The sequence below is a fragment of the Pleurodeles waltl genome, chromosome 4_2 (genome assembly GCF_031143425.1).
Source record: "Pleurodeles waltl isolate 20211129_DDA chromosome 4_2, aPleWal1.hap1.20221129, whole genome shotgun sequence".
NCBI lineage: Eukaryota > Metazoa > Chordata > Amphibia > Caudata > Salamandridae > Pleurodeles > Pleurodeles waltl.
In genome coordinates, this window is record NC_090443.1 from 268,205,770 (window position 1) to 268,220,766 (window position 14,997).

Here is a 14,997-nt window from a genome sequence, read left to right on the forward strand (position 1 = left end):
TTTTTCTGGTTGTCTGATAAACCTTTCTTGTTTGTCTCCTATTGTAAATGGGTTCCTTGAAGGATTTACTCATGCTTCCTCCTCCATTCATTATTCACCCATGGGATTTGAATATGGTTTTCACATTTCTGATGTGCTCTCCTTTCGAGCCTCTCCACAAGTGTCCTCTCAGATTTCTCGCTTTGAAAACAGCCTTCCTTTTGGCCATTACATCTGCCCGCAGGGTGAGTGAGCTCCATGCATTGTCATGTAAGCTGCCCTACCTTTCCATCAATCCTGACAAAGTGGTGCTTCTCATTAGGGCCTCCTTTTTGCTAAAAGCGGTTATGCCCTTTGATGTAGGCCAGTCTTTCACCTTGCCTACTTTTTTACGCACCCAAACATCCTCCTAAGGAAGAGGAGAGAGTCTCCATCACCTCGACCCAAAAAGAGCGTTGTTGTTCTACCTTGATCGTACAAAAGAGTTTCGGGTGGAGGATCAACTCATTGTTGGCTCTCTTTTACACCTCCTACTCTCTTCGGGCACTTTGTCTGTTCGGTCGCGGAGGATTTTCTAGTATGGTCGTAGTTCACATACCCACTTCCGGGGATGGTATTGCTTTTGTATCTATTCTAAGGTAAAGAATCTGCAACTAGATGTCTGTCAGATGGACAAGTTACTTATCTTTGGTAACACCTTATCTGGTAGAGACAATATCTAGTTGCAGATTCCTAACCAAGCCACCCATCCTCTCCGCTCTGCAAAATCATTTCTAGGGACAGGGACTCCCTTTCAGGGCCCTAGTTTTGACGCACCAGGAGTCAATGTTCCTCATGGCTCTGCGGTTCTGGTGTGGAAAGTCATAAGAGGAACCTTTGTCAGCGCACCAGGGTGTCGCCTATATAAGACCTGCAAAGTCCTATCCAGCGTAGACAACGGACGCAGAGGACATCTATGCCACCTAACGGCATGCAGGGGTACTGCTTGAGACAAATCTCCAGATCGTGACTGACGCCTATAGAAATTCTAAGGTAAGGAATCTGCAACTAGATATTTTCTCTACCAGATAAGACGTTACCGAACTTAAGTGACTTGTCCGTTAATGGTATGTAGATGAAGATCTACAAGCAAGAACATTTTTGCTGATGTAACCATAATATGTCCACTTGCTTCTCCTGATATTGATGGAGCACAAACCAAGGTGTCTAAACGAAGCAAAAGATCATGTGGAAATTTAGTTAATGCAGAGAGCAGTCATGCTAGCAGATATGTCAAGATGGGAAAGGTCCTGCCAGTGACTAAAAAGGCACCCATTGAATGATAAATTCAAACAGTTTCATAGCATACATAGAGCTTGTCTGTTCAGTGAGTGGTGCCTCTCTCTTCACGTTTCAATACTTACATGACTTTGCTGCATAATCTTTGTGCTGTTGGAGTCTGCAATCATTAATATACTAACAACTTTTCTGTACTTCGTCAAACTCACCCCTTTTAAGAACTATTCTCATGTCATACTCTTCACCCTTCATAGTCTTGTTGTTCTTCAATAATGACTTCCCTGACTAAATAAATGTTACTTTTTGCAATTTCAGAGCTCATGTTGACTAAATCTACAAATGTTGCCTTCCATCTTCATTAAAGGTCAAATCTGTTTCCCCACCACTTGTTCTGCTATGTATGTCAAGCCGTGATCTATTAAGGCATGACTACCAAACTTCCTTTCTCCTCTTAAGTCAGTGGTCTACAATTATTTTATATTGCCCCATTTAAGTTAAAGGCCACATTTAGGCCTGTGCCTACAAGTGTTAACCCCCTGATAAATGTTGAGAGATGAATTTTGAATGGTGCAAATGTATCACGTTTATGATTTCTTGGTGGTTGATGGATCTTAATCCTGAAACTGTAAATGTAAATACCAAATATTACAATTGTGCCACTGTTTGAGAGGAAGTATGGATAGTCCCTGGTACAGTTAGGCAAAAATATGTTTGTCTGAACTTCTATGTTCCCACTGTCATATCTTCCTTTGAATCAGCTGTCAGTTTCAAATATTTCATCAAACAGTATTTAGTGTTTTTCATAGCCAATGCTGAGGCTCCACTTTAAATTATTAAAACACCAAAAGTGAAAGATCTAACAACATACTTGTAGCATGGACCGAACAAACTTTGATTTATGGTATTTATATAGTGGTTCTGTAGAGTTGTTGTATACTGGCTTTTGGCAACGTCACAACATTTTCCTACTGTTCAAATATCCTATATTCAGACTTTGTTCTCCTGCTGTTTATGAGCATATTGTCTCCTCTGAGGCAGTCTAGTTGTGCCAGTACCAGTGATTTCTTTTTTTTTTTTTACTTGCACTGCATGAGCTGTTTGTTGCAACAACATGGTTTTTGATAAGCAGGGGGAAGTTTCAAATCTTTTTGACCTCTTTGCCTTGTCTAAATAACGTCTGAATTAAAAGTGAAGCCAAAGTTTTTTTAACTTTCGTTGGGGTAGCTGGTGGCTATCAAAATGTGTAGGGTAACTCAGAAGGTGGGGAATTGTTTGCTTTCCACACTATCTTGAGATCTGTTTTTGTACCATGTAGGCATGAGAGAATTCTCCATATTCTGGTATAAGGTCAAGGTGCTCTGTGATGTTGACCTCGTTTCCTGTTCTGTTTTCCGGAGAGATGTAGTAGATGTTAGTGTCATTGGCATATGCTTGTATTTCTAAATCTGACATTTGGCTGCTTGTTCTAATGAGCATATGTAGATGTTGAAGAAAATTATGAAAAGGGTACCCAGCTGTCATATGGTATGCCAGGACTGATATCATGTATGTGATAGAGACCTTTCTTTTATTAGTTCCTGTCTTGAAATAATCATTGCATCTTCTCTGTGGCGTTCTAGAAACCAAAAATCCCTGCAGCAAAGATGTTCTTAATTGGGGCTTCTTGTGTTTCGGTCAGTGGGGGAAGTTCAATCTCCTGGGGTGTTGGTTGTAGCATGCACCATATTCTCAGCCTAAAATGGTTAGACCACCCAGTAGTTCAGACTGCAGTTGTCTTCTGAATAAGTGTTTATCTAAGCTAGCCTTGGGGGAAATTAAGTGATTTTTTTTAATGTGACATTTAATTGGTTCCAAAACACTTAGCTTGCTGTTTCCTCGATTTCTTCTTCCAATATCAGGACTGAACAATTTGCCCAACTGTCCCTTTTCTATTGACTGGCTTCCTCTTGAAATAGATTTTTCTTAATCCAAAAATTACTTATTCTGCACTCCTTGCAATGACATATTGACTGAGTTAGGTTTGTCATAACATACCATCAAGTTAAGCCAAGAGTACATGCCCATACAACTCGTAATTTCTCAGCTTTGCAGTCCTCTTAATCTGTCAGAATTTGCAGTACTTTTGACTACACTTTGCAGCTTTTACACCAAAGCCAGTGTTCCAATAATAAGGAATGGAGCTAGATAACTTAAAATAGTGTATTCCAATTATGCATACCTTAATTAGTATATAAGGGACATGCACTCCAATTACCTTGCATTTAACTCTTCGCAGATCTCACTCACCGTTCTGACTGACACTCTTGGGACATTTCAGATGAAACGCTAGCTGCATCGTCTAGAGACTTCTAGCTGCAGATTCCTTACCCTGGAGTTACCCCAGGCTTCATACTGGATCTGGAGGATTTTTTGTGAAAACTACCCTTATGTGCAGCTAGGAAGCATTGTTTGGCTATGGGTCCATAGTTCGAGCTGGAAGTGATGTCTGCAGCACCTATATAGGCACCACCCAGGTGCGCTGATGTCACTTAATTTCTGCGTCAGCCAACGCAGATCTGGGAAGGGCACACCTTCAGTCACTTGGCTGCAATTTTTGTAAAATATTTTGGCAAGGCTTTTTTTTTTTTAAAGATTTCCTCCTGGATTTCATCAAGGCCGAATTCAAGCCCTGCGGTACATGTCATCAGCCAATGTCAGTCCTGCACCTCGTTTTCCTGTGTTGCCTCCAGGACAACCACAAACCGAAGTCATGCTCTGACTGCCGTGTGGTGAATCCCAAAGCTTTGAAGGAGCGCTCCATCAGGCTGATGGTGGCCTGTTGTGCAAATCCGTGCTTGTCAAGGTCCTGGTTGAGAGGGAAGTCGTGGGATCAATCTCAGAGCTCATAGTCTGTGTCCTATTTAAACTTTTCGGGAGACTCGGATAAGTCCCAGCACAAAAAGAAGTTGATGAAGCATGCTTTGACTCCTCCACGTCTGTCTGCTAACAAGATGCATGAGTGGCCACATTCTAGGCCTCGCTTTGTGTTTGAGCCTGTGCCTGGACTGACTTCACGCTTCCCCAAGTTTTGGGGAGCCGGAGCGACCCCCACACAGCTTACAGACTTTTATGATGCCATGCGCCTCATATTTGCTTGGGCTGACCCCCCCCCCTCCTTTGCACCTTCAGGGTCGGCAGGGTCCACTACTGGTTCCGCGTTGGCTGTCCCAGTACCAGTGGAGGCACAAGGATCCATTTCTGGATCTGGAAAGAGGCCAGTCGTACCACCTCAACCTTCCCCGGGCTGGTCCTGGTGCCGACTCTCCTGGCGTCCACCAGCGACCTTACCTCCCAGATCAGATTCTGAGCTCTTTTCTTATAGGCTTGGTCTAGGGGAGGAATGGGGAGGGGTCACTGGACCCTAAAGAAGTCCAGCCTCATGACCAAGATATGGACTGGTGTGAGGAACTTGGTGAAGCTAGTGGCCTGAATACTTGCCCAGATGCTGGCATGTCTTCTCCCCCTACCGTGGCTACAGAGGAGGGAACATATTTTGCAGTGGTGGTGCGGAAGGGTGCGTAGGTCCTCTAACTTCAGTTGCCCTCAGTGGTGGTCGAGACCATAGTCTTGTCAGAGGTGCTTCAACCGGGAGTCTCCCCATCTGAACCACTCCTCCAATTTAATGAGATGCTTACAGATGTCCTTTAAGGTACTTGGAACAAACCCAACACAGGGGCGCCTGTCAATAGGACAATTGCCCTTTGCCACTTCCAAGTTTCCTCACTCAATACCTCACCCTTGAGAGTTTAGTCATCATGGCTTCCACCTCCCATGTCAACCCTGGCTTGTTCCCCATCTCTCCCCTGGCTAGGGATTCCAAGAGGCTGGAGACACTTGAGAAGACGTTTTCTTCTGCCAGCCTGGTATTTCAGTCTGTGAACACCGCATGCCTTTTAGGCCACTACTCCCATGGTCTGTGGGATACTGTTGCACAAGTGCTGCCTATGGTCCCGGAAGTGGCTCAGGTCGTGCTCTCCCAAGCTGTAGCAGATGGGGGAGAGATGCAGCAAACTTCAGAATTTGCTGTGGACTTTACACAGCAGAGTCGCTAGACAGAGCAGTTTTGTCAACGGTGGCCCTTAGACGGCACGCTGGGCTACGAACTACTGGCTTTTCAAAGGATGTCACATTTTCTTTGATGGACATGCTCTTAGATGGCTCTTCGGAGACAAAGTAGTCTTGGCGCTCAAGAGATTTAAGGACAGTTTGGTTGCCACCTGGTCCTTTATCTTCAGACCTGCACCAAACCCAGTCTGCTTTTCGCCTCTTTTGTGGCTATGGAAGGGGCAACCAACCACACCTATACACACTCAGCCACCAACCAGAGGACCAGATCATTCCAACACATCATTCCCATATCTGCAGCCTCCACACCCTGCTAATCTGCTCTTATTTGAACACACAGCAGTATATGCCATCACCTGCCCTGCTAGCAGTCCATAAAGATCAAACAGGTGGGTTTTGCAGAAAATCCAAAGGGGTTTCCCGCTCCCCTTTGTGGCTACCCCTCCCCTGTACCACCCCCTCCCCTGTACCACCATCTCAAGACGGTCTAACAGAGGATCATCTTCCCCCTTCTCCGCAAGGAAGTTGCAGCTCTCTTGGCCAGAGATCTCGTACAGAAGGTCCTGATGTCAAAATTAGATTGTTAATCCTGCTACGTTTTGGTGCCGAAGAAGACTGAGACCTTCGTCCTATCCTTGACTTGCGGCCCCTCAACTACTTCCTCTGGAAAGAAAAATTCAAGATGCTCACATTGGCTCAGGTTCTGTCTGCCCTGGGAGACTGGATGGTAGCGTTGAACTTGCAGGATGCATATTTCCACATCCTTGTCCTGCCTGCCCATGGGCATTAACTGTTGGTTACGGTCCCCTTTGGCCTGACCAGCGCCGCTCAGGTGTACACCAAGGTGGTGGCGGTGGTTGCAGCTCATCTGCACAGAACAGAGTTGTCAGTCTTCCTATTTCTTGACGACTGGGTGTTGAAGGTGTGCTTGGCCCAGACTGTCATCTCTCACCTCAGACTACGGAGGACCTCCTGCACTCGCTGACCTGACTCCCTTTCAGATGCTCCCTTTTATCAGAGCTGTCTGGGCAAAGTGCAGTTTCAAGCTCATCCTCCCAAACAGCTAGTCCAGGATATTCAGGCTATACCGATGTTTCAGCCTCTATCCTGGCTTTCAATGAGAGAGGCTCTGAGGCTGCTGGGGCTTATGGCCGCCTGTATCCTGCTGATAACACATGCACTATGGCATTTGTGGGTTTTACAGTGGGACCTGATTTCCGATGGGTACATCAAGGGAATCTCTCAGACAGGGTCCAGGTCCCGGAAGGAACTGCAAAAAATTTGAAGTGGTAGCTAAAGAACCACAAATGGGTCAGCAGCAGATCCTTCTCCCTTCCTCATCCAGATCTCACAGTAGTGACAGATGCATCACTACTGGGATGAGATGGCTATCTCGGAGAGGTGGCGATCAAAGGACTCTGGTCTTCAGTGGAATTTGAACACCACATCAACTGGGGCGCCGAGTGATCCGACTGACATTGAAAGCCTTTCTACTCTCCATCAACGGAAGGCTGGTCCAAGTTTCCACGGACAACACCACCGCCATGTGGTACTTCACCCGGGTGGGGTGGGGTCATGAACCCTCTGTCAAGAGGCTTTGCTTCTCTGGACGTGGCTGGAACATCAGGGCATGTCACTGGTAGTTCAACACCTGTTGGTTCTCTGAAAGCCAGGGCGGACGAACTTGGTCAAAGATTCCTACTGGATCACAAATGACATCTCCATCCGGAGGTGGTGCAAGGTCTTTCAGAGGTGGAGAGACTCGCGGTTAGATGTGTTTGCTGCTGCCAAGAGCACGCAGTGTCATCAGTTTTGCGTTCTGGAGTTTCCAAGGTGGCCTAGCTTGAAGACCCTTTTCATCTCAAGTGGAGCTCATGCCTCCTGTACTCCTTTCCTCCTATTCCACTCCTGCTCAGAGTTCTCATGAAGTTCAAGAACGACCAGGCCCAGGTTTTTCATGTGGCTCTGGACTGGGCACAAAGAGTCTGGTATCCCGAGCTACTGAGCATGCCCATTGATCCTCCAATCAGGCTGCCCCTTCGGGATGATCTTCTGTTGCAGCAGGAGGGTGTGTTCTCTACCCAAACCTGTCCAATCGCCACCTTCTTGTGTGGAGATTGAGCGGCGGCAATTGACAGCCTTTGACCTTCCTCCTGAAGTCAGTGATGTTATCTTGACAGCTTTGACAGCTCTTTATTCTCTGCGTTCCTCAGATTGCCTGATTAAGTCTCTTTCCAAATCTTCTATTGTACATAGGTTCTTAAAAAGTTTGGTTCATCTTTTCCCACTTTCTACTTTTATAATACCTCAGTAGGATTTGAATCTTGTTCTCATATTCTTGAGGTGCCCTCCTTTTGAGCCACTTCACAATTGTCCTCTGCTGTTCCTCACCATCAAAACGGCTTTCCTCTTGGCTGTCACAACTGCCGGTTGAGATAGCGAGCTTATACACCTTGTCATCTAAGCCACCCCATTTATCCATCCATCCATTCATCCTGACAATGTTGTGCTTCGCATATGGGCCTTCTTTCATCCAAAGGTGGTCACACCCTTTCACGTAGGTCAGTCCATCACCTGAACTACCTTCTATGCTCACCCTTCCCAGAAAGAGGAGATTCTCCATAACCTAAACCACAAACGAGCATTGTCATTCTAACTTGACCGCATGCTGGTGTTCCGGCTGGATGATCAACTCTTTTGTGGGGTGTGTTTAGAGGTAAAAGGGTTGTGCTGTTCAGAAAAGTACCATCTCCAGATAGATTGTGTTCTGCATTAAAATCTGCTACCCATTGGCCAAGAAGCAACCCTGTGAGTGCTTGTGCACTCATTCCACCAAAGATGCGACTGCCGCATTAGCACGTAGATTTCTAGTCCTTGATTTCTGTCAGGCAGCAACAGGAGCCTCCCTGCACACGTTTACCAGACAAAACTGCCTGGATTGTCAGATCTGGCGTGATGGGTGTTTTTCCCTTTTGGCCCTGTAGGACTTCCTTGACTGAAACTGGTCTGCAGACGCACCTCTGGGATGGTATTGCTTGGGTATCTATTCTAAGGTAAGAAATCTGCAGCTAGAAGTCTCTATCAGATAAACAAGTTACTTACCTTCAGTAGCGCCTTATCTGGGAGAGATTATATCTAGCTGCAGATTGCTTACCGGCACACCCCTCCTTCCCGCTCTGCAGACAGATTTCTAGGGACAGGGCTGTATCCCTTTCAGGGTCCTAGTTGTCTGCACCAGTGGTCAGTGTTCTTCATGGCTCTGCGCTTCTGGCATGGTAAGTCGTATAAATAAACTGACGTTTGCGTGCCTATTTGGCAACTATATAGATGCTGCAGACAGTGCTGTCAACGCACCTGGAGCCAAGCAACTCCACCTACCTGCGCGCAGGGGTTCTGCTCATGAAAAATCTTCCTGATCCAGTTTGACATTTGGGATTATTCTAAGGTAAGAAATCTGCAGTTAGATATTGTCTCTACCAGATCAGGCATTAATAAAGGTAAGTAGCTTATTCATCACACATCAGGGAAGTGATTTGGGGTTTGTAATACAATGAATACAATATTCTTACAGAAAGTTGGTAAACCAAGGTTCGCAACTTTGTGTCTCACTCTTTTGCCAAACACACATACAAATAAATCACAAAATAAATCGTACTTAACACGCACCATAGCTAATCAACACTTGAGACCCGACGACTCATTACTTTGACGGAGTTCAAACTGCCACAAGCAACATGGACAATCACAGGATTTGGACAAAAATTCCCAGATGCACATCATTCAGTTAACTTTAATGTGTTCATACACACTAGCGCATGGTTCTATATACTCAGCATCCCATGCATACTGTGCTATCCTCACTGCTTCAAATACACCATATAGTGTACACCACTTAGTAGGCTCACTCACAACAAACGCTGTTTCATGCTCATAGGCGCAACTGCAGTCTGGTAAAGGGCCACGTGAGCAATGCATGTAGGGTGTCCTCTGTCATATTCTACACTCAACACATTAATTTGTAACTTACACTCACAGTAACAAGCCTAGTTGGTAACAGATACACACTTGACACCAACACCAAGAGACAAAACATTGTGCCCTTTCCCACTTGCGTCAAAGCTGATGTGTGCAACTCTAGCCTATATGTTTAACCAGTGACCAGTTCTAGCTTCCTTTCAACAAAAACATTGTCTTCGAAAGTTTCCTGCATGACTTTCAAGCCTCTCTGAATTGTCTCCAATGTTCCTCTTTAAATCCACAGTAATGATATCCTCCCCTTCTCACTGTTCCTTCTACAGAAAAACCCAGACTGCCTCGCATACCTTGGTACCCACATCCAGAGTTCTGCAATTCACTACTTCTTCTTGAGATCTATTTTGAACCTATCTTGCTATCCTTTATCTTGCTTCTAAAAACAAACCTTTCCTTTTTTCAGTCCTACTCCTGCATTAACGTCTCAGTTTTCAGGCTATATTACTCTGTCAGTTGGTGGTCAGCCAAATGTGCTTTGACGTTCTTTGTGTTTCTGCTGCCCCTTCTCACTATTTAATATCACAATGGTAGTTCATTGTCTCACTTATCAAATGTATTGTTTATTTTGAAGCATCATCGGGTCTGGGTTTGAAATATAAGTTAGTGTGTCAATAAAAGCAGAAGGCAAGGCACCATGCCTGTGTTTAATCAAACGCCCCTCTAATGTTGACAGTTCAATGAATTGTCAAGTTAATTGAAGGCACCAAGAGGTCTCTTAATGCCAGAGGAGGTTGTTCCTTCCTCTCACCGCATTTGCTGTTTGCAGATGTTTCATCTTGGTATCTAACAGTGCAGTCTCAGTTCCCATTGTCTAGAGCTTCCCCCCCAGGTCGCACAAGGTCTCTTCTGCTAGCTGACATGTTGTTGGGAAGACGTGTACTTTTGTACTTGAGACAGGGGGCCAGTGCTTGAACGGAGAAGGATGTACCACCTATAGTCTTTTTCGTGTATGGTGGTGTTCTAAGGCGGGTGCATGAGCTTTGCATGTTTTATAGATAAGCCTTGGCTGCTCATCCACAGCTAATCTCTAGAGAGCCTGGCTTCTAGACACTGCCTACACTACACTAATAGGGCATACCTGGCCCTGGTATAAGGTGTAAGTACCTTAGGTACCCAACGCACACCAGGTCAGCTTCATACATATGTCCTGCCATCTTCAATTTAGAAAGAGGCTAACAGCTTGGCTCTTCAGTGTTACTTTTGTTGCTTAATTACCTCCTTAATTCCTCAGTGCCAGGGCATCATCTTTTGGGTAACCGAGGTAATATACAAATCTTTTCATTGTTCATTCATTCAAGTACAATGCCAAAAAAATGGGTGTTCGAATTCCTATTCGAATTCTACCCCTAACCACTTGTTCAGGCTTCCATCTTGGAAAATCTATGAGGATTGCTTCGTTTTTGGAGCTGATGGAGGGAGTTTGTATGCAAAGTTAGAAGGCTGAACTCTATGCAACAAGATACTGCTTACGTAGCCTCTGTCTTATAAATAAAATCATTCTAAAATAATTACCTTTATCCTGTGGATGAAAAAGTATCTGTACTTTATTCTGAAGTACAAAGTCACAACAGTGCAGCTGTCTAGAAGGGATGACACTTTTTTTTTGGACTGAGCCCACTGAAATACCTATCTCTCAATACAGGGTAGATACAATGCAAGAACGTAGAACACTAAAGTGAAACCAGCTAAAAAACATTTAATAGGAATTGGCTTACACCAATTAACCAGAAAGTAAAATTCACCAGTCTATTTTGTCTACCAGTTATGTTTTCAGATGTGAAATATCTGTCTTTAAAAAACTTTAACATGAAAGGCTAGAGTAATGTGAAAAAAAAATATGGCACTCACACTTACCAAAAAAACGTAGAGCATCGTCTTTTAATATGCCACTTTGATACATGGTCTGGGAGTTTGTCATTACGGCTGCCACTGCTCCATAATGGTTTCACTGAAGTCTGGGATGTTTGGTATCAAACTTCTCAGCACAATAAACCTACACTGATTCCAGTGTTGGATTTATTGAACAATGCACCCAGAGGGCATCTTAGAGATACCCCCTGTATTTGACCTAATCCTTTAGGTGCACAACAGTCTGGTTTGTGCCAGCTTGCCACCAAGAGATGATTTTTGGACCCCATTGGGTGAGAGCCTTTGTGCTGACCAGAAACAAAACCTGCACTGGGTGGAGGTGCTTCACAACTCCCCTCTGCAAAACCTAACACCTGGCGGTGAGCCTCAAAGACTCAGACCTCCTGTTAGTGTCCCAGGGTTCTCCAGCTGATATAGATGCCCCCTGACATCCTCTGAGAAGCCGTCTGGCTCTTGACCAAGTGAGCCTTACTTACAGCCTGGAACCAATGTAAGGTGTAACACCACAGGTGTCCACCACACACTGCACCAGCTTCCTACAGAGGAATTAGCATCTTGTATAAAAAAAAAATTATAATAATAATAATAAAGTCACTAGAAAGTCACTACAAATATCGGGTTATCTTGGATGGTGGTAATTGAAGTTACATACAAATCCTCTGCGATTGAAGGCAAGTTAAGTCCAACAACACTATCGACTTAGCTGCAATGACAGAGGTTGTTGGAGTGGGTACTGCCGGAGGGATGTTCAGCTTGGTAGCACCGCAAATTAGTACCTCTTGAAAAGTGTTGACATCGTCTATGGGAGAAACTCTCGGAGACGGGGAGTCAGATAACGTCGGAGAGTAATCTCTTGTGGATAAGGAGGAGTGTCTATGGTGGGAACAAGGAGATCTGTGATCCGAGTCATGACGATGTCTAGATGCAGAAGAGCGTCTCGAAGAATGTCGAGATTGCCTCGTGGGTTCTGCAGGAGTCACTGGGGCAGCCTCTGAAAGAGGCACCGGCGGAGGAGCTGTAGGTGCCAGAGGTGTCAGTGGTAGAGGAGATGGCTGAGGAGAAGGCTGAGGCGAAGGTGGCAAGAGAATGAGAGAAGCCGAGGATTCTGAGGTGGTATAGACGCTCCTTGGTCTCTGAGTGCCTTCTCGACGCCGACAAGCTTCTCAACGTCGAAGTACGACGACGCCGAGTACCTCTCGGCGTTGACTCCTCTCGCCGTGGAGAGCCCCTCGACGGTGATCTCCCTCGACGTCGGTGGGATGACGGCGATCGTCTCCAACGGCGAGTACTGTCCACCGACATCGATCTTCCCCTTCGCGTCGACGGTGACCTGGACCGGGAACTTCTCGACGGCGAATGTCTACGCTGTCTCGACGGCGAGCATGCCAGAGCCGTTCCTTGTCTCGACGTTGATGCTCTCGACGTCGTCGGGGACCTGTGACGCTTGTGAGCAGATCTGGAAGCTGCTCCAGAGAACACAGTGAGAGCCCTGATAGAAGACTGACCCTCTCCTCGCTCTGTGGTAGATTGTCCTCTCCGTCTCCTGTCCTCCTTGGCCTGAAGGTGGATTTTCTCCCTGTCACGAAGGGTGCGCCTCGAGAAGGTTTTACAAATGTCACAGGCATCAGGCTTATGAGATGACAGCAGGCAAATAATACAGACTTGATGTGGGTCTGTTTTGGCCTTTTTCGTGCCACAGCTAGGGCACTTATCAAAAAGAGAAGGCATTCTGGTGGAAAAAAGCCTACAGGAAGACTTTCTCTTCTTAAAGGCACAGCTCTATTTACATTCTGTATAATGGCAGCCTATGGGCTACACTGTCCTGCATTGTTTCATCCTCATTTTGAAGTTGTAAAAAAGTTTGGGAAAGATGTTTTCTACTACATTTCTAGAATAAATCTGTTTTAAAGGTATATCTGTACTACAGGTTCCTTTTTTTCAACCAAAAGAATGAACAATTTGGACTTTGTAGCTTTTCCTCTAGGCTGCACATTGATATTCCTAAGTGACTTTACAGGCCTTTTTTTAAGAAAGGCAAACATCTACACTTAAGAACACACTTCAGAACAGTGCTCCGGGGTCCCCGCAGGCGTGCAGAACTCATGACTATCATGGAAATACCCCTACGAGAGAACTGGAGTTACAGGTAAGAAACTATTCCATCTCCACTCTCTGAGCTGTTGTGGAGTAGTCATTGGCCCTAGGGAAAATTGACAGTGAGAGCAAAGTTTGGCTCTCTTTAGAAGTGGAGGATAGAGACTGCAGCTTGGCAGTACCTGGTGTGCTGGGAGTCTGAACAGCTAAAGTGCCAAAGAGTAGGAGAACCATTTTTGACTTTACGTTGGCCTTCTTAATTGAGATTCGTGACTTATGGGCATGTATTCACTCACTCTTGTGGCTGATCATTCTTCAAACAGGACTGACTTCCACAATAGCGAATTTTGACTTTGCAACAGAGTATGGTTTTTGGTTCATCTTGCACAGCAGTCACTACGGAGGGAAGCTTGCAACTGATGCAATGACAAGAAGGGTGTCCATCAGACATCTGCAATCAGTCTCTGCATGATTTAAAATCGTTTTTTTCAAGAGTGTCATCCCTTAGACACAGAGACCACTGAGAAAAAAAAACTGTCAAAACGACTGATGTGAGCAGATGGAGGTGGTAGATTAGAGTGGCACCAACATCTCATCTGGGACAGCGCCAAACCAGATTTGGTGTGTGCAGATGCCCAGCTGACAAATTTCTACACTTACCCATTCCAGCTCTGCCATAACCCATTGCTCCCATTCCAGCACCACCACCAGCAGTTGAATTCAGAAAGAGTTCAATATAACGATGTTGCATATTGCTTTTATTTAGTACCTTCTGTAATAATGAAAATAAAGAACAGCTTTGTGGAGCATTAGCTTGTTCAATTGAAGTCCGAGTTTCTAGAAAGCACAGTAAGCAAGTACACGTGAAGTGCATAACTATCCAAAAACTGTACCCATGACTTTGAGTTGCTGCTCTCATGACACATGACTGTATATTTTATGTACCTTCTTCCTCTTCTGTATAGGGATCGAGTAGTGGCTGTTTTTGTGCAAGGTCCTGCCTGGCAGTTCAAGGGCTGGCCATGGGTATTGCCCGATGGGTCTCCTGTAGACATCTTTGCGAAAAGTAAGTTGTTAATATTTTGAGCGTGTTAACGATTGTGTTTTTGTTGCTCTACTATTTAGTAGATAACTTTCCACCTTTGGCATGCGCAGTGCATTTCATGATATTTCTTAACAAAACTCCATAAAATGAAAAACCGAATTAGTTCAAATGCCAATGTTTTGAAAGTCTTACATTTTTACATGGCCTCCACTGGAAGGTTTTGATTGATAAGCCCTGTTTCACAGATGCCTTTTTTGCAAATGTTTTCAATTTGATGGAAACTGAAGTTATTTTTTCTGCACAATTAGTTTTTTTGCACAGTATGTTTAGATAATGTGGCCTTTATTTGGTGCTATAATTATCGTGCTTGGATTGTGCCATTTAGTCCCACTCCTCCGTTTTGCCATGTGCCTGCTCATTGTTCAGTGCCTCTGCTACCACATTCCTATTTAGAGGCATAAATGGACTATTCATACCTAGTAATAGGGGCTTCTTTGTACTGAGCACAAAACATTGATGGTACAGCCAGTGACGGACAAGAAACCTAATTTCATGTGCATAACTTGAGGTACTGAACATCCATTTGTTATGGTACT

At 45.0% G+C, this 14,997-nt stretch overlaps 1 protein-coding gene across 1 annotated transcript in view; it reads left to right on the plus strand.

Moving 5' to 3' along the window:
* Positions 1 to 14,997, plus strand: part of CDC73 (cell division cycle 73) — a 515,645-nt gene that overhangs the window by 435,789 nt on the left and 64,859 nt on the right. Inside the window, exon 15 of the mRNA XM_069231104.1 lies at positions 14,322 to 14,422. Coding sequence (XP_069087205.1) covers positions 14,322 to 14,422 — 101 coding nt within the window. The remainder of the gene's footprint in view (positions 1 to 14,321; positions 14,423 to 14,997) is intronic.